General features: G+C 49.5%; 1 protein-coding gene across 5 annotated transcripts; it reads left to right on the top strand.

Annotated features, from left to right (window-relative positions):
- The first annotated feature begins 5,128 nt into the window (after positions 1-5,128).
- CTNS (cystinosin, lysosomal cystine transporter) lies at positions 5,129-18,617 on the top strand. Of its 5 annotated transcripts, none has more exons than XM_061573931.1 (11): positions 5,129-5,208; positions 6,526-6,586; positions 7,285-7,360; positions 7,990-8,074; positions 8,261-8,364; positions 8,546-8,686; positions 10,371-10,470; positions 11,936-12,055; positions 13,427-13,597; positions 14,150-14,267; positions 16,113-18,616. In XM_061573931.1, the coding sequence occupies exons 2-11, from the start codon at positions 6,529-6,531 to the stop codon at positions 16,277-16,279; spliced, it is 1,140 nt and encodes a 379-aa protein (XP_061429915.1). In that variant the 5' UTR covers positions 5,129-5,208; positions 6,526-6,528; the 3' UTR covers positions 16,280-18,616. The 5 variants fall into 5 exon arrangements, with proteins under 5 accessions (XP_061429915.1, XP_061429914.1, XP_061429916.1 ...); XM_061573930.1 differs by having other exon boundaries at positions 5,150-5,316; positions 16,113-18,615; XM_061573932.1 differs by having other exon boundaries at positions 5,188-5,313; positions 16,113-18,617.
- Positions 18,618-19,578: the final 961 nt, after the last annotated feature.

Here is a 19,578-nt window from a genome sequence, read left to right as displayed (position 1 = left end):
CAGGTGAAGAATGAGCCACTGCCAAGCTAGGAGCTTATATATAAGCTGGGTTAATCACATATTTCCAATGATGATGTGATTAACCATGCAAAAAAGATTTAACTACACTTATTTGCCAATCTTATTTGACAGACAACTATTACAGGTTTACCATGTTTAGTTGTTTTCTCCTTGTCACAGGTTGAGTCACAAACCGTACCTCTCCATAACAAAGACTCACCCTCTTAAGCCTCACCTTACCATATAAACAAAAAGTGTGCTGTACTTGGCCCTTACCGCCCCCCTTCTCCAACCATTATATAAACGGAGTGGTAGCTCCTGCAATCTCTCATTTACTTGATACAGCTGTCGTGGCTCTGAAGGTTCCACCTGAAGACGGAGGCTTTTGTTGCCTCCGAAACGTCGTGATTTTTATTTTTATTTTATTTTACTTTTATTAATTTTAATGTTTTACCTACGTGACTTTACCGAAAAAATCTAAGAATATGAATCCTTGCAGTCACGAAAGCTTCAAATCTAGAAATTTGGTCGTACTTGTTATAATATCGTTTAATGTTAAATTAAATCACAGTTCCTTTAATTACTGTGGTTACATTGTTTTTATAGCGTTATATTGGTGATTTCGCAAAAATATGGGTAATCAAAATTGTATTATTGTTATTGTTTGACTTGCATCACACTGGGATTTTTGCACACAGCGGTTTTTTTCTTTTTGGAAGATTTTCTGGTTTATCCGGAATGTTTCTGTCGCTTTAAGATGTTCTCCGTTCATATTTTGTTTGTTGCGGTTGCACCCGACTTAAGAGTCGCATGGCTCACAGGGCTAGTACCTAATAAATGAAACTTGAAACATTTTATCCGCCCGGAGAGCTTCTCTGCCCTCTGCTGTTGCTGGGAGTGGAGCTTCCAACAACTTGCCCAGAAGCAGCGGTCCTTCACGAGCCTCCTCCCTCCTCCACCTCCACAGCTGCCGACGTGGCGCCCGGAGCCACCCTCACCCGGCCCGCCCATCCCGTGCCCCCCAAAACTTACACCCCCCACCAGAGCCCCCCCCCCCAATACCCCACACACAGCTGCACTTCCCGTCCCCTCCACCCCAACCCCTGCACTCTCCCCTGCTGCACTCTCCCCTGTGCACTCTTTCCCCCCACTCGCTGAGTTGATGACGTCCTGGTTTCACGTTAAATATAAGTGACCCTTTAATACGATCTCTCTTTCTAACCCCAGCAACCTGAATATCATATTACAGATGCCGATCTCTCTCTCGTTACAATTATGTTGGGCAGGTTCGGCAATATGCCCTCCCCGAATGTCGATTATTTTTCATTGATAATTATATTTGATTCTCCCATAACTGCCAAAAACTGGACTTAAATAAATTTGTCAAATATTCGCCAAGTTTTTGCGTATTTTTTTACCCTTTATTTTTTCCCCTCAACTAAACACAACGTAGTTCTAAAGAGATGAGTTTTTTTTTATTAAATCGAGATTATTTAAAAGTGCGTATCGCTTCCCAGTGGCTTCCGGCGGCGAGCGAAGCCGCCAGGGCACGGCGCCTTCTCCACTCACACTGGAAGGAATTTGGAACAGTTTTAACACGAAGTAGTCTAAGTCGTAGTCGGGCTTTCGCGACCAATACCATCCGTAATAGAGGTTTGCTGGGTTAGATCGCGTCAACACAGGGCGCTTCAAAAAAATGTTAACACTTGCGTGAGACTATCGTTTTTCATGGAAAAAGAACGGATACTACTGCACTGTAACGTGATAACAAATGTAATGTTAATACTGGTAGGAACCTCCTGGTGACACCAGCCCATGGGGGATTATTGTGTCCGTCGTGCAGGGAGGGGCTGGGTGGAGAGGGAGGGGCTGGGTGGGGAGGGGAGGGTGGGGAGGGGCTGGGTGGGGAGGGTGGGGCTGGGTGGGGAGGGAGAGTGGGGAGGGGCTGGGTGGGAAGGGGAGGGTGGGGAGGGGCTGGGTGGAGAGGGAGGGGCTGGGTGGGGAGGGGAGGGTGGGGAGGGGCTGGGTGGGGAGGGTGGGGCTGGGTGGGGAGGGAGAGTGGGGAGGGGCTGGGTGGGGAGGGGAGGGTGGGGAGGGGCTGGGTGGGGGGTGGGAGGGGTGGTGCTGGGTGGGGAGGGGCTGGTCACCCCGTGGTGCCCTTATAAAACTCAACGTTTAACCTACTCACGCCGGCATATTTGCGGAATACACCACGCCGCCGTTGACCCTGGCCATTGACCGAGCAACCTAACGTTCCTACCAGCTCCCTCCGCAGGAATGTAATAGCTTTAAAAAGTCAAAAAGTCTCCACTTGTTCGCCATCGTTGCCAACGCGCGCCTGGAATCTTCTCCAGGTGGTCTCCAGAGCCCGGAGGAGGCACGTGTCTCGAGGCGTTGTTGCAAATTCTCAGAAGTGTTTAAACATATTTTTTTTACGCACCCCTGTATAAATGTGTCGTTAAACCCACCACCACTCAACACAGCCAATTAGTAAGTTTTATCACGTAAACAAAACAAAACAAAAATGTTGTAATCGAAACGTCGTGATTTTTACTATTTAATTGTATTTCTAACTACGTGACTTTACCGAAAGAACCAAAGAGTAAGGATTCCTACAGCCACGAAAGCTTCAAATCAAGATTAGAACATGCCAGTTCGTTACTAGCAGAGGTGTGGACTCGAGTCATGTGACTTGGACTCGAGTCAGACTCGAGTCATGAATTTGATGACTTCAGACTCGACTTGGACTTGCATAACAATGACTTTGTCCCACCTCTGAGGTGTGGACTCGAGTCATGTGACTTGGACTCGAGTCAGACTCGAGTCATGAATTTGATGACTTCAGACTCGACTTGGACTTGCATAACAATGACTTTGTCCCACCTCTGGTTACTAGTACAGCACACCGGTTTGTTGGAGAGCAAATCCATGGCATTTATAATCTGAGTACGACGTTTCGCCAGTAATTACAACCGGCATCATCAGGCGGACAGACAGATTTATGGAGAAATCCTCCTGTTTCGTTCCTTAAACGAAGGGATAGATGCGATGACGCCACTTGGGGGCCGTCCATAAATGACGTCACGCGATTTTGGACGATTTTTGACCCCCGCCCCCCGTCGTCACACGCCGTCACAAAAAGTCAGACTCCCCCCTCAAATATGACGTCACAAAGCTCTGCCCCCCCCCCCCCAAAAAAACATGCTTCAAATCGCTTTAAACTATTGTCATTGTAGTGCGTATTTAATGTAGCGCTGCACTCTGATGTTGTAGGAGGAAATATTTATTAAAACGTCTATTTAATTAAGTAGAACGTGTTGTTTATTTATTTAAAGTTGCGCATTTTGATGTGACGTCACAATTCTCACCCCCCTCCCCTCGTCACACATCGTCACAAATGTCTGACCCCCCCTAGGTGCGTGACGTCATTTATGGACGGCCCCTTGTGAGCCCTTCTTGTGTGTAGTGGGTGGGATTCTGGTAACAGATGGAGATTAGCAGCACATTTCGATTTGAAGCGTTCGTGACTGCAGGGATTCATCTTCTTGGTTCTTTCGGTAAAGTCACGTAGAATTGAAATAATAAAATAATAAAAATACATATAAAACATAATAAAATAATTCTCAGAATTTTTTTATTATAATAAAATAATTCTCAGAATTTTTGTTTTATTTTTATTATTTTATTATTTCCATTCTACGTGACTTTACCGAAAGAACCAAGAAGATTAGCAGCACACTTTGCGTTACTGCACCGCCCTCTCCTGGCGAGCCAGGGTTATGGTTCGTCCTCGACGGGGACTTTCACAGCCCATCTGTGCGTGACCCACCAACCCCCTCTGCCGCCTCCGCAGCGCTGGACGAGAGGCAGCCGAGCGTCTGTGGTCACGCTGTGAGACAATAACCCGCTGCATTCATGACACGTGGCGTTGAGTCTGTGTCTCATTTGCAACGTTACTCAAAATTTATTTGGAAAAAGTTCGATTTAAAGCTTTCGTGACTGCAGGGATTCATCTTCTTGGTTCTTTCGGTAAAGTCACGTAGAAGGGACGGCTGCTTGCGTTGTGGCCGAAACGTCGTGAGAATTATTTTATTGTGTTTTATTTTTATTATTTTATTACTTCCCTTCTACGTGACTTTACCGAAAGAACCAAGAAGATGGAAAAAGTTCGTTGCTGATAATTCCTCCCTCCTCCCATCCACTAAACATTTATTATTTTCAATTTACTATTTTTATTTTTAATAACATATTTTATTTATTATTTTATTTACATTTTCTACGATGTAAAGCCCACTGAGCTATCATATATATATATTTTTCCCTAGAGGCAACCTGTCCACACGGCAGATATAATCAGCACCAACACGTGGGGATTTAAAACATCAGCGAACGAATCTAAACGCACTGTTACATCTCAATGGGGAGCGGTGGATGCAACACGGGAGGAGGAGAACAATCCACGCCTCCACCACCACCACGGGAAGAGAGAGAGAGCACGCGGACTACAGCTTTACTACATCTACTACAACAGGCATCGTCTGGGTCCGGGGTCGAACCCACGGCCTCATGGACCACGTGAGACGGGACTCATCTTACAATGGGATGGGTTACAAAGGCGGGGCTTATAAACAAGAGGCGGGACCTGTATACTGAGAGGCGGGGCTTATAAACAAGAGGCGGAGATAATAACAAGGGCCCGTGGTTCATAAACAACGGGGCGGGGCTTGTAGACTCAGGGCGGGGCTTGTAGACTGAGGGCGGGGCTTATAAACAAGAGGCGGGGCTTGTACGCTGGAGGCGGGGCTTGTGCGCTGGGGGGCGGGGCTTGTGCGCTGGGGGCGGGGCTTGTAACAAGGGACTGGGCTTGTGCGCTGGGGGCGGGGCTTGTGCGCTGGGGGCGGGGCTTGTACGTTGGGGGGCGGGGCTTGTAACAAGGGTCGGGGTCTTAAAAACAAGGGGGCGTGGTCGCGCGTGTCAAGGCGGGGGGAGGGGCTATTAACGGAAGTGACGTTCGCCTTAAGGCCTCTTCACGTGACGGATCTCGTGACGCGCGCGTTACCTTTAAAAGGGTCCCCGCGGGGAACTTTTTGGTTCCGGCTCCGCTGTCGTGTTTTGCTTCGTGCTGCTGCTGCCGCCTCTCCACCACCACCACCACCCCCCCCCCCGTCTCGGACTTAACGCAGCGGTTCGCGTGGACGCCTCTCACGGGTCAGGTTCTCTCCACCGCTGGAGGGGAAGGCCGGGGGGAAGGGGTCCCTGGGGACTCGAGTGAGGCCGTGGTGCCTGGGCACGCTGGCGATCGCGACATCATCGGTGGTACCGGTCGCTGCGGTGTGATGTGACGCGGGTATTTGCCGGTGCCGTGTGGTGGTGGTGGGCGTCGTTGTTGAAGCGTCATTTAGAAGTTAGTTCCTGTGGCCCCCCCGCCCGCAAAGCCCAGTGGTGGAAATTACCCGTTCGTATGGCGGGAGCAAGTCTGTCCGTAGCACAACCAAATCATGACGCCCCCCCCCCCGGTCCCTCTTCCGCCTACAGAACAAAGCGGTTCTCTATTTTATCGGCCCCGAGAGGGAGCGATGATGGGCCGAGTCGACCAGGGTATTTTTGTTTAACTTTCATCCGTCACATTTCGAGAGGCGCTCGCTCCGAGCCCCGTGGCTCCACTGCCACGGGGCTCGCCGCGTGTGGCTGCTGGTGTTGTTGTTTGTGGTGTTGTTGTTGTTTGTGGTGTTGTTTGTGTTGTTGGTGGTGTTGTTGTTTGTGGTGGTGTTGTTGTTTGTGGTGGTGGTGTTGTTGTTTACAATGGTGCCGTCGGTGCAGCGTTCAGAGTCGTTGTCGATCTTCCCTTTGCGGCGTCATTACCGTCGACATTGTTGTCTCGCACCCTCGGTGTTGCCGTCTTACTATCGCGCGATGCAAGTTGTTGACGTTTATTTAGTAACCGCGTCAGGCCGATGATGGGTGATGTTGTACGGTAAACGGCGAATGTGAAATCACCATCGTGGCTATTGTCGTTGAGGCGAAAAGCGATCGATTCCGTCCGATTTGAAGGGGTCAAGTTCAAATCCGGGTGAGGGGGGTGGTAGAGCTCCTCGTCATCATCATCGTCGTCATCGTCACCACCTCCACGAGGGGTGGTGGGGGAATAAGGGAGCAGTGCTCGTGCTACACGCACTGCCAGAGTGTTTACGTTGTGGTGGTGGTGGTGATGGGAGTGGTGGTAATGTACGACACTTTATAGAACTTTTTTCGCACTGTACCGTGCTAACCGGAGGTGCGGGGGAAGGACCACTCACTCGACATGAAAAAAAGTTCTCAATAAATGAGTTTGCTAATCTAGACGATGATTTGAAAGTGCATGTCCTCCCAGCGGCTTCTTAATATGGGATGGAAGAGCGTTCCAGACGGCCGCAGAAGCGCATCTGAAAGCGCCACGCGATGTTCGATGGCCAGCCAGATGCTGTTGTGAGGGTGGATCGGAGCTAGCGTGATGATGGCTTATGCTCAATGATGTCTGTGTCGCAGACGATGGCTCTGCTCTGGTTTACTACGCTGATGGTGCTGGGGACTGCGAAGTATGGATCTGGTGAGTGCAACACTGCTGGTGGTGGTGGTGATGATGATGATAGCGAATGGTGATGGTGGTGATGGTAATCGATAGCGATGATGGTGGTGATGGAGGTGGTGTTGATGGTTGCGGTGGAAGTTCTACTGATGAAGGCGATGGGTATGCAGGTGTTGATGGTGATAATGATTACATGCCAATGATTTAACATGGAGGCTTTCGCGACCAATATTATTCCTAATGAGCGTGTTTGGGGTTAGATCGCGTTATTTATAAATGTGTCGTAACCCTCCACCACCCGACACGGCCAATCAGTAAAAATGTGTCGCGTTCACAAAAGACAAATAGTTCACTACTTTAGCCCACCGGTGTGTTGAAGAGTGAATCCACAACATTTACAATTTTTGAGAACGACGTTTCGCTGGTAATTACATCCAACATCATCGGGCAATTTGCCAGAATAGTTTTTTTTACTGATTGGCCGTGTCGGGTGGTGGAGGGTTACGACACATTTATAAATAACGCGATCTAAACCAAAAACGTTCATAATGAATGCTCATGATTACTGTTAAGGAGCTCGTGGTTAATGGCGATGTTTGTAATGGTGTTTTTTTTTCAGGGTGATTTTGCGATGTCGGTGTTGATTGTCATGTTGGTGATGGTGTTACCGGAGAGATGTTGACCTTGATTGACCGTGTTCACTGAACCCTCGTGCCCAGCCACTGTGACTGTCAGCGCCCCCGAGGAGGTCGTCCTGACCAACGGAAGCTCCTTGAACGTGACCCTGACACTTAGGTGAGCGCCACCGCCCCCCAACTAAGGAGGCCGACACTGGCTCCCTGTATGCGTGATGGGTGATGTGCATTGATGATGCACACCTGTCAACCCCTTATCAGTGCCCTACCTTATTACAGACCAATTCAGACCGTATTGGTCACCCCCGTGCCCTTATAAATCTCAATGTTTATCTTACAAAGTCTCATCACAATGGAGAAACACAAACAAATGGACAAACATTTTTCTTGTCCGTATTGAAACGGCTGTGTGCTGTATGGACTTGAAAACTAAATTTCCCTGTACAAGAATACGGGTAAACCGTATGGGTTGACCGGTATGATGATGTGTGTAAGCTTTGTTGTGTGATGTGTGCATGCGTTCTCGTGTGATGTTTGTTGATGACGTGAGTGGTGTGTGATGTGTGTTGATGACGCGAGTGGTGTGTGATGTGTGTTGATGACGCGAGTGGTGTGTGTTGTGTGTTGATGACGCGAGTGGTGTGTGTTGTGTCGTGTGATGTGTGTGCTTGATGCTCTGCGCCTCCGAGTCACGGTCATTTAAGTCGGCGAGATCTCATTTGCGTTTTCAAATTTCAACGCTTGTTAATATCACAAGTGTGTTGTGTGTGTTTTGTGTTGTGTGAGCAGTGGAACACTCGCGAAAAGTGTGGTTCTCACGTTCAACATCACGCAGCACTCTGAGAACGTGACCATTGTGGAGCTGCCTGACAGCGTCAGTGCTCTCGCCCCCACACGCTCGCCCACACGCTCGCCCACACGCTCGCCCACACGCTCGCCCACACGCTCGCCCACACGCTATATTATTTGACACAATCACACTCGCACACTTTCACTCTCACAATGCCACACTTTCTCACACTCACTCGCACTCTCCGCCCCGCGTCTCTCCGCTCCGCAGGTGATGTTGCCCGCACACTCGCGGCTGGTTCCGTTCCTCGTGAAGGCCGTCGCCGTGGGTCAGGTCACCACTCATCTCCATGGCAACTCCTCCCAGATCGCCAGGTCCGTTTTCCTACAAGTTTCTAGGCTCGCGAGCCACGGCGCGAGCCACGGCGTGGCAGCGGGGGGTGTCGTTGTGCACGCACGCTGCTGGAGTCGGGGTTTGTTGTCGTCGTGTGATCGGGCATTGGAGGTCACACCGAGGTCAGTGCTGCCCCCTCACCCCCGGTCCATCTCCGTGCAGGGTGGACGCCGTGCGGATTCGCTTCCAGGTGATCCGCAGTGAGGCTCTGCGCCTCCTCGACGTTGTGATCGGCTGGCTCTACTTCGTGGCGTGGTCCATCTCCTTCTACCCACAGATCCTGGAGAATTACCGGCGCAAGAGGTGTGTGGGCACGGCATCGTGAGCACGGTGTCATTTCAGTTTTTCAGTTTAATGTATTAGGTATAACCCTGTGAGCAGATGCGGCTCTTGACTCGGGTGCAACCGCAACAAAACAAAAACATGAACAAGAAACATCTTCAAGTGACTACACGCAACAGAAAAATCCTGGAAAACACAGCACAGTCTTCCAGAAAAAACACCGCATTTCAACGCTGTGTGCAAAAATCCCCGTGGGATGCAAGTCGAACAATAACAACCATAAGACAATGTAGATTAACGTTATCAGGCTAACCTCTATACTACAACAAACAAACATGGCTAAACCATAAGGTTTTCAAAATCACCAAAATAAAGCTATAAAAACAATGTAACAGTGATCGTAGGAACCGATTCAAATTTAACAATAAACGATATAACATGTACGACCAAACTTTGCAGCAATAGTTGGCTGCATGAGTCACTCCAGAACAGCAGGAGTATCAGTAGCAGAATAGAACATTTTCAATACACCTTTGAAGATCAGCACACTATATTAAAAACTCAAGGCCATACTTTGCAGCAGTCATCTGGAATGATACATTTGATTTCGGGCCATTCTGAATAGCAGTGGCAGCTAGGGGTGTACAACTCCTCTCGAGCAATCTAGATTTGAGAGCATTTTTGAGTGAGGATCTCACAGGTAGTGATCCAAGTTGCAGTTTATTGCCGATAGCATTCCAGACCCTGGTAAATGAGTGAAGACCTTAGGTCACATTTGTTCTTCGAAACAGTGAGGAGATCCAGCAGGTAGTCTGCTGACGTCGTGAGCACGGTGTCGTCCGCCGGTGCGAGTTGTGTTTTTGTTTTACTTGCGCCATTGCGGGCGTCCCATTGCTCGTGCTGTCCATGTGTTGTTGTTGTTGTTGAATTCGCTGTTGCGTGTGACCCCATGTCGCTACGAGCGGGGGAGTGTGTTACAGCGGTTGGCACGCTGCGCTATGAATCTGGCAACCCGACTTGTGCTGTAGACGAGATAGGAGGGAGTGGTGGTGCTGCGGTAAGCGCGCCGCGCTATGAGCCTCGCGACTCGCGTTTCGATTTCCTCTCTTCTTCTTCCCGCTCACGGCCTAACACCGGTGACGATTATCTGAACCGGTCCTAGGCCTCCCTAGGTCCGCTCAGCCTCATGAGTACCTGGTGCAGTGTGTAAACATCCCCACTGGGGAGACAAAAGCGGCTGGGTGTGGTGTTGGCCACCCACTTCCTCGTGTGCCATGCCGGCCTTCGTAGGTACTCTCGAACATTCTGTTAAGGCTATAAAGGTGGGATCTTTGTCTTTATGAGTTTAACTGCCGTTGTGAGTGCATGACCTTGCAAGTTGTAAGACCGCCGTTTTTCCCTCGTGCGTGTGTAGCGGTTAGCGCACTGCGCTACGAACCTCGCGTCCCGAGTTCGATTCCCGTTCACGGCCAACACCAGTGACAAGTTTCTGAACCGGTCCTGGGCCTCCCCTAGGTCGACTCGGCCTCAATTGGGTACCTAGTGCAATTTGTAAAAACATTGCCACTTGGGAGACGAAGGCGGTCGGGTGTGTTGCTGGCCACCCACCCCCTTATGTGCCGTTCCGGCCTTGATAGGTGCTCTCTTCACGGCACTTGACCCAGCAGTCTGTAAAGGCTATACTGGGAGATCTTTGTCTTTGCAGCGTCGTTGGACTCAACTTTGACTTCCTGGCACTGAATCTCACGGGCTTTGTGGCGTACAGCCTCTTCAACATCGGCATGCTGTGGATTCCCACTGTCAAGGTGACTCGCTCTGGCCGCTCGCGTGTGCCGTGCCGGCCTTCGTAGGTGCTCGCTCACGGCTGCTCGCCCTAGCAGTCTGTGTAGGAAGTGGTGGTAGAGTGGGGGGGGGGGGTATGGCGGTGTTGGTTGGTTGCTTCGTATTTTTCAACACTTTCATAGCTGTCAACCCATACAGTTGACCCCGTATTCTTGTACAGGGAAATTGAGTTGCCAGGTCCATACAGCGTACAGCCGTTTCAATACGGGAACAACAATGTCTATTTGTTTGTGTTTCTCCCTTATGATGGGACTTTGTAGAATGAACGTTAATATTTGTAAGGGCACGTGGTGACCAAAAAGGTCTAAATTGGTCTGTAATAAGGTAGGCACTGATAAGGGGTTGACACACAAGTTTTCAAGCAGACGTGAGAGACCGGGATGAGTTTCAATTTGCAGGAATGAGTGACGGGGGGGGGGGGGGGGGTGAGAGAGTTCGTGAAATTGTGGGTGATTAAGGTGGTGAGTGGGTACATTTCTTGAGATGATGAATTGGTAAGGGTGTTAAAAGTCGAGTTGATTTTTGTTTTAACTAAGTGAGAACTCGAGAGATTGGGATGAGTCTCATTGGCAATGGTGATTCGGTTTCATTTAATTTATTTCAGTTTCATTTATTAGGTATAATCCTGTGAGCCATGTGGCTCTTGATTCGGGTGCAACCGCAACAAACAAAAACATGAACAAGAAACATCTTAAAGTGACGATACGCAACAGAAAAATCCAGGAAAAAACAGCAAAGTCTTCCAGAAAAAACACCGTATTTCAACGCTGTGTGCAAAAATCCCCGTGGGATGCAAGTCAAACAATAACCATAAGACAATTTAGATGACCCGGGTCGCCAAGATGACGCATCACTTTACAGCAGTGAAGCGGGAACAACTTGTCCGATGACAAATAAAAAAAACTTTTCGGAAACCTAAATCGATGTTCAGTAATGAATTCCCCATTGCGTGCGTAGACTCCAGCAGAATGTTTTTAGGCTGACCATCATTCAAATGCAGATTAACTTAGAGGCATGTAAAGAGTGGTTGAAAGCACAAATGCGTTTAGCTTTGTCCATCTATAACATGGGTGGGGGGAGGTGGTGGTCGCGATAACTCTCCTAAAGATGATCCGATGGGAGTGTAACATTATTATTGTTATAGCAGCGTAACTTTGTTATAATGAAGTTTTTTTTATAAGTCACACTGCTGTTAGGAACGTTTTCCTCGAGCGTGGTTATCCTTGTTGACCAAGACGTCGCACACTCGCCCCCCTGGGGGGCGGTTGCTAGTGGCACGCGCGACGCACACCGCTGCGCTGTTTATAATCGCCGACAGACGTGACGGGGGGGGCATGGGGGACGAACGCCCGTTGGAGAAGCATCAACAGGGTTACACGCTGGACGCTCGGCGGTGGGGGGTGGGGTGATTTTCTCGTGTCCGTTCAGGAGGAGTACCTGGTGCAGTACCCAGACGGAGTGAACCCCGTGAGCCTCAATGACGCGGGGTTCAGTCTCCACGCCATCTTCGCGTGCCTCGTTGTCATCACGCAGTGCGTCATCTACGAGGTGAGCGTCGTCGGCGTCATACTCCTCGGGAGATTCGTGTGTGTGTGTGTGTGTAACTTCTTTCACGCCGTACGTAGCCAACCGTGATAATTTGGAGGTGCCTGGGCAATGGACAACAAACTAAACACAAAAAACTTCTTAAGAAATTGATTTTCTATTTTGTATAGTGGTGTAAGTGTAGTGTTTAGTGGTGCAGTGTATAGTAATGCAGCGTATCGTGTAGTATATAGGAGTGTATTGGTGTAGTGTATGCATGTTGAACTTCTTTCGCACCATACATAGCCAACCGTGCTAATCTGAATTGCTGGGGTAGGACAACCAACTAAAACACAAAAATCAGTTTGAAATAAAATTCGTTATAAATATAGATGATTTTAAAGTGCAAAGCTCCAGTGACTTCCTAATATCGGAAGGAAGAGCGTTCCAAGCAGCCACGGAAGCGCATCCGAATGCGCGCGATGCGGTGACCGCCTTGTTCAATGTCCAGCCCAAAGCCGCTGCTGCGAGGATGACCAGAGGTTTTGAGAAGTGTTGCGAGCGACGTGCGTGGGCGAGCAACCCTGGCTTGCGGCGTTCGGAACCAGTCGGTGGCAACGTGTACGGCATGCCCTCATTCGCCACGAGCGATACGTTCCGGAGATGCTCGTAAATTGCGAATTTCGCGGATAATGATATTGGCTGTACGAAAATGAATTGGCTAAAATAAATGCCTAAAATAAGCTATCGAATATCATAAAACAAACATTACATTGGTGATAATAAACAAAGTACCTAAAAATTATGTATATTAAAGTATTAAATAATAGTAGTGTATGCATGTTGACCTTTCGCATCGTTCATAATACATTTACTTGACTTGTTATGATGCTGCATAGTAGGATGCAGTAACGATCTCATCACCCTCTTTCTCGATGCAGTCGTGTAGAGTTCCAGATGCGATTAGCGTTTTTGAGCAAAATCGCAGGTCGCAAGTTCTTGTGTAACGAGTGAAATACTGTGCACGAGTGGTGGCCATCTGGCATCTCTAGCGTCACGTGCGGCTCTTTAATCCACCACGTGCGGCTTTATCGAAGGGACCTCGTGTAGAACGCGCTATCAGAGTCTCATTGAATAATGAATGTCTCCTGTCCTGTGCCGAAAACTGTCAATATATACACACATACTTGTATATACACCTTGCCTCTTTACAGAACTCCTGGGGTACTCTTTGGCTCGTGGTCTGTTACAGGTTGGCCACGCCTGCTGTATATTCAAAGATTACACGAACAGCAGTTTCTCCACCAATCTTTTTTAACGGCCGCCACCGGGTTGCTTTTCTGTCTGTGTTGTTGTTGTTGTTGTTTTGCCCTCGGTGGTGGCGGGTGTGGCCAGCGTGGAGGCCAGCACGTGTCGGTGCCCGCCTGGGTGCTGCAGGCCGCCGCGTGGCTCTTCGCGCTCGCCTACCTCGTCTCGGCGGCCGTGCACGCCGTCTCCTGGCTGCAGTTCCTCAACGGCTTCTCCTACATCAAGCTCGTTATCACGCTCGTCAAGTACATGCCCCAGGTGCGAGCCGCCCGCCTGGCCCGTCGCCTCAAGGCGGCGAGATGTTAGCTTGTAACCACTTTGCACGGTGGCGGGATGTTAACTCCCTCACCTGGTATACAGGAGTTTGTGGATTTGATCCCGACCCTGACGCCTGTATATCTGGAGTTTTCATGCTCTCTGGGTCGTGTGGATTTTTCTCTGGGTCCTCTGGTTTTTCCTTCCACATTTAGAGACAACATGCGTTCCGAGTTTGCACCTCCGATTAGCACGGTGGGTTTGTACGGTGCACAAGAAGTTCAACACATACACTTGGCTGCTATAAATGTCCACGTGATAAGCCACTTCGTTGAGCTACCATTTGTGACCAGGTCGCTTCTGAAAAGGAGCTACATAGCTCAGCATACTTTTAGTAAAATAAAAAATGTTTAATAGTAATAACAGATTTTTTTTTTGCCCGCGCTGCTTCTGTCAGGAAGGGATTTTATCGATTTTACCATCGCTGCGGCCCCCAGATGCGTCGCGTGAGCGTGTGCGCGTGTGTCGTCCCGGTCTGTGCTGGGGGACCCGCAGGCGTACATGAACTACCAGCGCAAGAGCACGGAGGGCTGGAGCATCGGCAACGTGCTGCTCGATCTGACAGGCGGCACGCTCAGCCTCGCGCAGATGTTCATCAGGTCCTACAACAACGGTGGGGGGAAGCACGCTGCATGTGCGAGACTGTGTAGTGGTTAGCGCGCTGCGGTATGAATCCAGCGACCCAAGTTCGATTCCCGCTCACGGCCAACAGCTGTGACGATTATGTTAACCAGTCCTGGGGCTCCCCTAGGTCGACTCTGCTTCAAATGAGTACCTGGTTCAGTGTATAAGCATCGCCGCTGGGGAGACAAAGGCGGCCGGGTATGGTGCTGGCCACCCACCCCCTCGTGTGCCGTGCCGGTCTTTACAGGTGCTTGCTAACAGCACTTGCCCCAACAGTCTGTTAAGGCTATCGAGGAGATCTTTGTCTTTTTGTAGACTGAGGGTAGGTAGAGGAGCGATGCTCGCAACAATGAGCGAAGCGCCGGGTGGCTAAAAACAGCAAGTTGGCACAGCTGGTGCATCTACCGGTCATCTCAGTCAGCTAACCCATGGCACCTGGGTCTGTCCCAAGACCTCTGTCGGCGAGCCTTCGACACTTCACGTGGCCTCAAAGTGCACCTGACCTGGCACACGTGCCCTGGTGACGTCACCGTTGCTTAGTGGCGAATGGCGGGTAGTGGTATTGTAGACGAGATAGGAGGGGAGCGGTGGTGCAGCGGTTAGGGCTTGCCACGCGACGAACCCGGCTACCCGCGTTCGATTCCCGGTTCTTCTTCTTGTCGTACGGCTGATGTGGCGCAGAGCAACGACTACAATTTAACACTCAGGTGGTCTAGCCAGATAACCGCAGCGGGAGTATATCACTGATATCTACTTCCCGCTCACGGCCACCAACGCCGGTGATGATTTAAATGAACCGGTTCTGGGCCTCCCCTAGGTCGGCTTGGCCTCATGAGTACCTGGTGCGATGCGTAAACGTGGCCATTCGGGCGACAAAGGCGGCATGGTGTGGTGCTGGCGACCCACCCGCTCGTGTGCAGTGCCGGCCTTCATGCGTGGTTGCTAACAGGACTTGCCCCTACAGTCTGTTAATAGGCTATACGGGGGACCTTTGTCTTCGTAGAGGAGGTGCGGCACAACAGGTCAGGCCGCACAAGCGAGACGGACAGTGCAGACAAGACGCAGTACAGATGAGATAGACGGTACACCCTAGACAGACATTGTAGATGAGACCACAGATAAGGCAGACGGTCTAGCCAAGACTATAGATTGGATGGATGAGACAAGCGAGAGACAAGATGGTACAAACAAGATTGTACAAATGAGACGGATGGAACAGATGAGATGGGGGGCAAACGTGCCAAAAAAAAAAGCTTTAATTAAATTCTGACCGGTCAGTCTTGGCGAGAGAGAACGGTTAAATGATTCGTACACTCGAGCGTCAAATTGGTTTTCGTAAGAATTTGTCCCTTGATGTGGTGCGGTGGCTCAGAGGTCGGAGCAATGCACTGGCAGTCACTAGCATCCTGGGTTCGAGTCCAGTTTTCAGCCACTGCCTGTGATGAACCTAGGCTCTCAAGCGTAGCGAGTCTATGCACACACAAAAAAACCCTCTAAATGCGTGGGTCTACAAGGTGCCCTGTTCGTGGTGGCTGTACACTCTCTTTTGCAGGTACTCAGGTCACCCTTGCAAAATAGTCCGTCCTAGTCCCGCGAGTTCTCACCTGGTTAAACGAAACTAGCATTTGAAACTCTGGCCGAGTCCGACCTTCGAGAGGTTTTACTGCGATCCGCTCTGTTTGAATAACGCAAGCTGGAAAATGGCTTTTGAGGGCGGGGGGGGGCTAAGCTCTTTTAGCTCTAGCCACCTGTTGCGATGCGCAGATTTTGTTTAGCCATATCTTGATCAGGCTAACCCCTCCGACATCTCTCCTTCGGGTTTCCCCCCGCGCAGACGAGTGGACCCTGATCTTCGGCGACTTCACCAAGTTCGGCCTGGGCCTGTTCTCCGTGCTCTTTGACTTGCTCTTCATCGTGCAGCACTACTGCCTGTACCGGCGTCGGCCTGGCTACCGGCTCATTCACAGCGACACCCCCGACGACAACAGCTACCCCAAGTGACGGCCGCTCGCTCACTCGCTCACGCGCTTGCTCGGCCGGCCGGTCAGCCGGCCAGCCAGCCACTTCTGCTCACCCACCATGAGCTCTGCTGTAACCTCGATTTTAAAGAGGGGAAATGCATCAACTCACAGTGGGGGGGGGGGGGGGGTGGGGGAGAAGAGTGCGACATTCAACGTGAAATGGGCTCGACCGCTAAAGAGGATGTCAGGAACGGATACCATCCTGCTTGTCTACCGCACCTTCTGCTCAACCGCCCCCCCTGTGCATATCGGGAAAGACTGCGACGCCCATGCTTACATTTGTATTAGTTTTGTATCAACAATTTTGGACTTTTAAGAATTGAGCAGGGCTGAGCTTTCAAAGGCTCTGTTTCCCCCCCCCCCAGCATTACAAGGCTGTCACCACCAAATAGTATTTGGGGTAGCGATGGTGTTGGGGACTTGTCAGGAGTACTGCAGCGCGCCAGCAGTGGAGGGTGGCGTAAGAAGTAAACGGCGACAATGTTTGTAGGAATAATAACAATGACGGCAATTAAGAGGGAGTATTTAAATATTTGAAGATGTTGCACCTTATGTACTAATGACGTTCATGTGTGGGGGTTTGTTTTGGACGCCTATGTCTGTTGCTCACTACGAACACGGAGTGGCGCTGTGGTGCAGTTGTCGCCTATTACGTCGGTAGCTCGACACGGGCACAATTGAGACCAAGGTGCTAAAGGTTGCCATCAGTCTTGAGTACCTGGCTAATAATTAAGAATGTATTGACTATCGTGCGATGACCTTTACTCCTGCGTAGCAAGGCAGGTGGGGAATTGCTGCCCCCATATTGCTCGGACCAAATGGCACTCGAAAGTGATTTTAAAGGGTGGCTCTGATATATGCTTCCACTGGTTAATTCTCTAAAAAAAATCTGCACTGGTCTGCGAGATGCTGAATGGGTTCTCAATCTCCTTAAGTGATGCCAATAGCACATTCAGGATAAAATTGGGGGAGGGGGAAGGAAATTTCAAGTAAAAAATCCCGATACAATGTAGCTGTGCTCCACTCTGGAAGACGAACACGTTGATACACGGTGGAGATTTTATCGGTCCTTGGCTCAACAGTAACGACGACTTCCACAGATGAGTTCTTATCACGAGGTCCCCACGCTCGGGACCGTGCCTTTTTCTAATTCACCTGTTTTTGTGTGGGGATGGGGGGAGACACACACACGGCCTGTCCACTCGCTGAGCTCTAGGCAGCTCGCTCGAGCAATCGGCCCACCCATGGGTGGAAAACAGCCGGGTCCTGGAGCCCGGGACTTCTTCCAGTGAGCAAGATGCGTCGAAAGTTTCCGTCGGTGTGTGCCTCCTGCAAACCTCGTCGGGTAGGGGTGCGGCAGTGCCTTGGGGAAGGTCAAATTTAATGCTCGGGAGGGGGTGGGGGGGGTCGCTATCTCCTGAGGGACAAAAATCTGAGCAACGAGATGATAATTTCTCACAATGGTGGAAGAGGGATAGAACTGCATGTAAATGCATTTTCCAGGAGTGCATTACGCACACGTGAAAAAACACTGGGGCTTTCAAATGTCCCGGGAAGATTGACAGAGTTCCAAGGACAGCAACTACCTCGAAGGATGGCCTTGGGGAAAACCCAGGACAGGCGTCAACCCTATGCAAGACTCAAGGAATTTTCACCTGTGAAGTCGCGACACGTGAAGTGTCTGCGTTTTTACTGTGGGTATTTTTTTTGTCGCGGTAATTTGGAATCCTAAAAGTGCACTCACGTTGAATACCTTTTTATTCGTAACACTTGCATTTGAAATGTGGCCTTAATGCGGTGTGGGTGCGTGCCTTTGGGAGGTTGGAATGTGGTCAGAACCGTCGGCCCAGCATTGGCTCCAAGGTCTCAGTGCAGATTGTATAGCCGAGGGGACCCCCTAATGGCAGCTTGCCGAAGCAGGGTCTCAGAGGTGTTACCGATTTTGTGACGCCCTTGGTGTTTGAAGTTTGTGCTCTTGTGTTGCACAGCAGTGAAGTCATATTGAAGGCATCTGTTGGTGGAGGTCGACGGCTGGTTGTGAGCACCCAACTGTGAATTATTGTTACTTGTACACCGCCGCACTTAATCTGAAGAAATAAAAAAATGGCCACCATTTCAAATGTGTCCATTTTATTTTCCGTTTCTGCAGAGTTTGTAACAAAACATAACAAGTTGCCTTGTTCCCACATCTATGGCTCCCCGCCTTTAACCTACGCTGCCAAGTGTGGTAAATTATGGTCAAATAAAAAAAACTGCATCAATAAATGCGCCCTTAAAAGAAAAAATATTGTTTGGGCAGTGGCCCAGTGTGCTATGAAGTGCCATTGCTCACACCGTCGCCTATATTTTTTTTCATTTTAAGGCCACGAGTTATTAACGATTGAATTTTGTGTTGTGTGCACCCCTGCTAATGCACCATTACATACCTATCGACCCCTTTTCAGTGCCAACCTTAGACCTATTCAGACCTTACTGGTCACCCCGTGCCTTTATAAATATCAACGTTCAAACTACGAAGTCTCATCACAAGGGAGAAACACAACAACAAAATGTTGCCCGAATTGAAACGGCTGTATGCCGTATGGACCCGAGAACTAAATTTCCCTGTACAAGAATACGAATAAACCGTAAGGGGTTGACAGGTGTAGCATTATACTGGTAGGAACGAAGTGGACCAGACACCAATAGATTATATCGTCCGTCCGTCTGTCCGTGTATCAACATCGCCCCCTACTGCAAACACTTGGCATGACCCTACAAAAACCTTTAGACTCAGTGACGCTATCTTGGCTAAACAAGTGTAACATTCCCTTATAATTCCCTCAGATAGCTTTTAATTAAAACATTTAAATTAATGAGGCTTTCCTGGCTAAACACGTGTAACATTCCCTTATAATTCCCTGAGATAGCTTTTAATTAACTTTGAAATTAAATAAAAAAAACTCACAGCGCCCTAAAGCCTACAGCTAGGCCTAAAGCCTAGAACTAGGCCTCAAAGTCTCCCTTCGTATCGTACCCCCGCGTGTGTGAAAGGGAGTTAATGTTTAACAATGTTACATTCCCTGATGTTTTAAAATAGAAACATTTACATTTAAAGCTTTTACATTAATAATTAAAACATTTAAATTATACATTACTAATTAAAACATTTAAATAAAAATTAACTCACAGCGCCCTAAAGCCTACAGCTAGGCCTAAAGCCTAGAACTAGGCCTCTAAATCTCCCTTCGTATCGTCCGATTAGGTGTAGCAACATCGCCCCCTACTGCAAACACTTGG

Source organism: Lethenteron reissneri, chromosome 54 (genome assembly GCF_015708825.2).
Source record: "Lethenteron reissneri isolate LAM-NWPU_2019-01 chromosome 54, ASM1570882v1, whole genome shotgun sequence".
In the NCBI taxonomy this organism is placed as follows: domain Eukaryota; kingdom Metazoa; phylum Chordata; class Hyperoartia; order Petromyzontiformes; family Petromyzontidae; genus Lethenteron; species Lethenteron reissneri.
This window is presented reverse-complemented; position numbering and strand designations above follow the sequence as displayed.

Excerpts from the sequence above, each read along its gene's own strand:
- CTNS (XM_061573929.1), top strand. The coding sequence starts at position 6,508 with ATGATGTCTGTGTCGCAGACGATGGCTCTGCTCTGGTTTACTACGCTG. Across the intron at positions 12,056-13,426 it reads CGCAGTGCGTCATCTACGAG|CGTGGAGGCCAGCACGTGTC; the intron begins GTGAGCGTCGTC and ends GGGTGTGGCCAG. Across the intron at positions 14,268-16,112 it reads CATCAGGTCCTACAACAACG|ACGAGTGGACCCTGATCTTC; the intron begins GTGGGGGGAAGC and ends CCCCCCGCGCAG.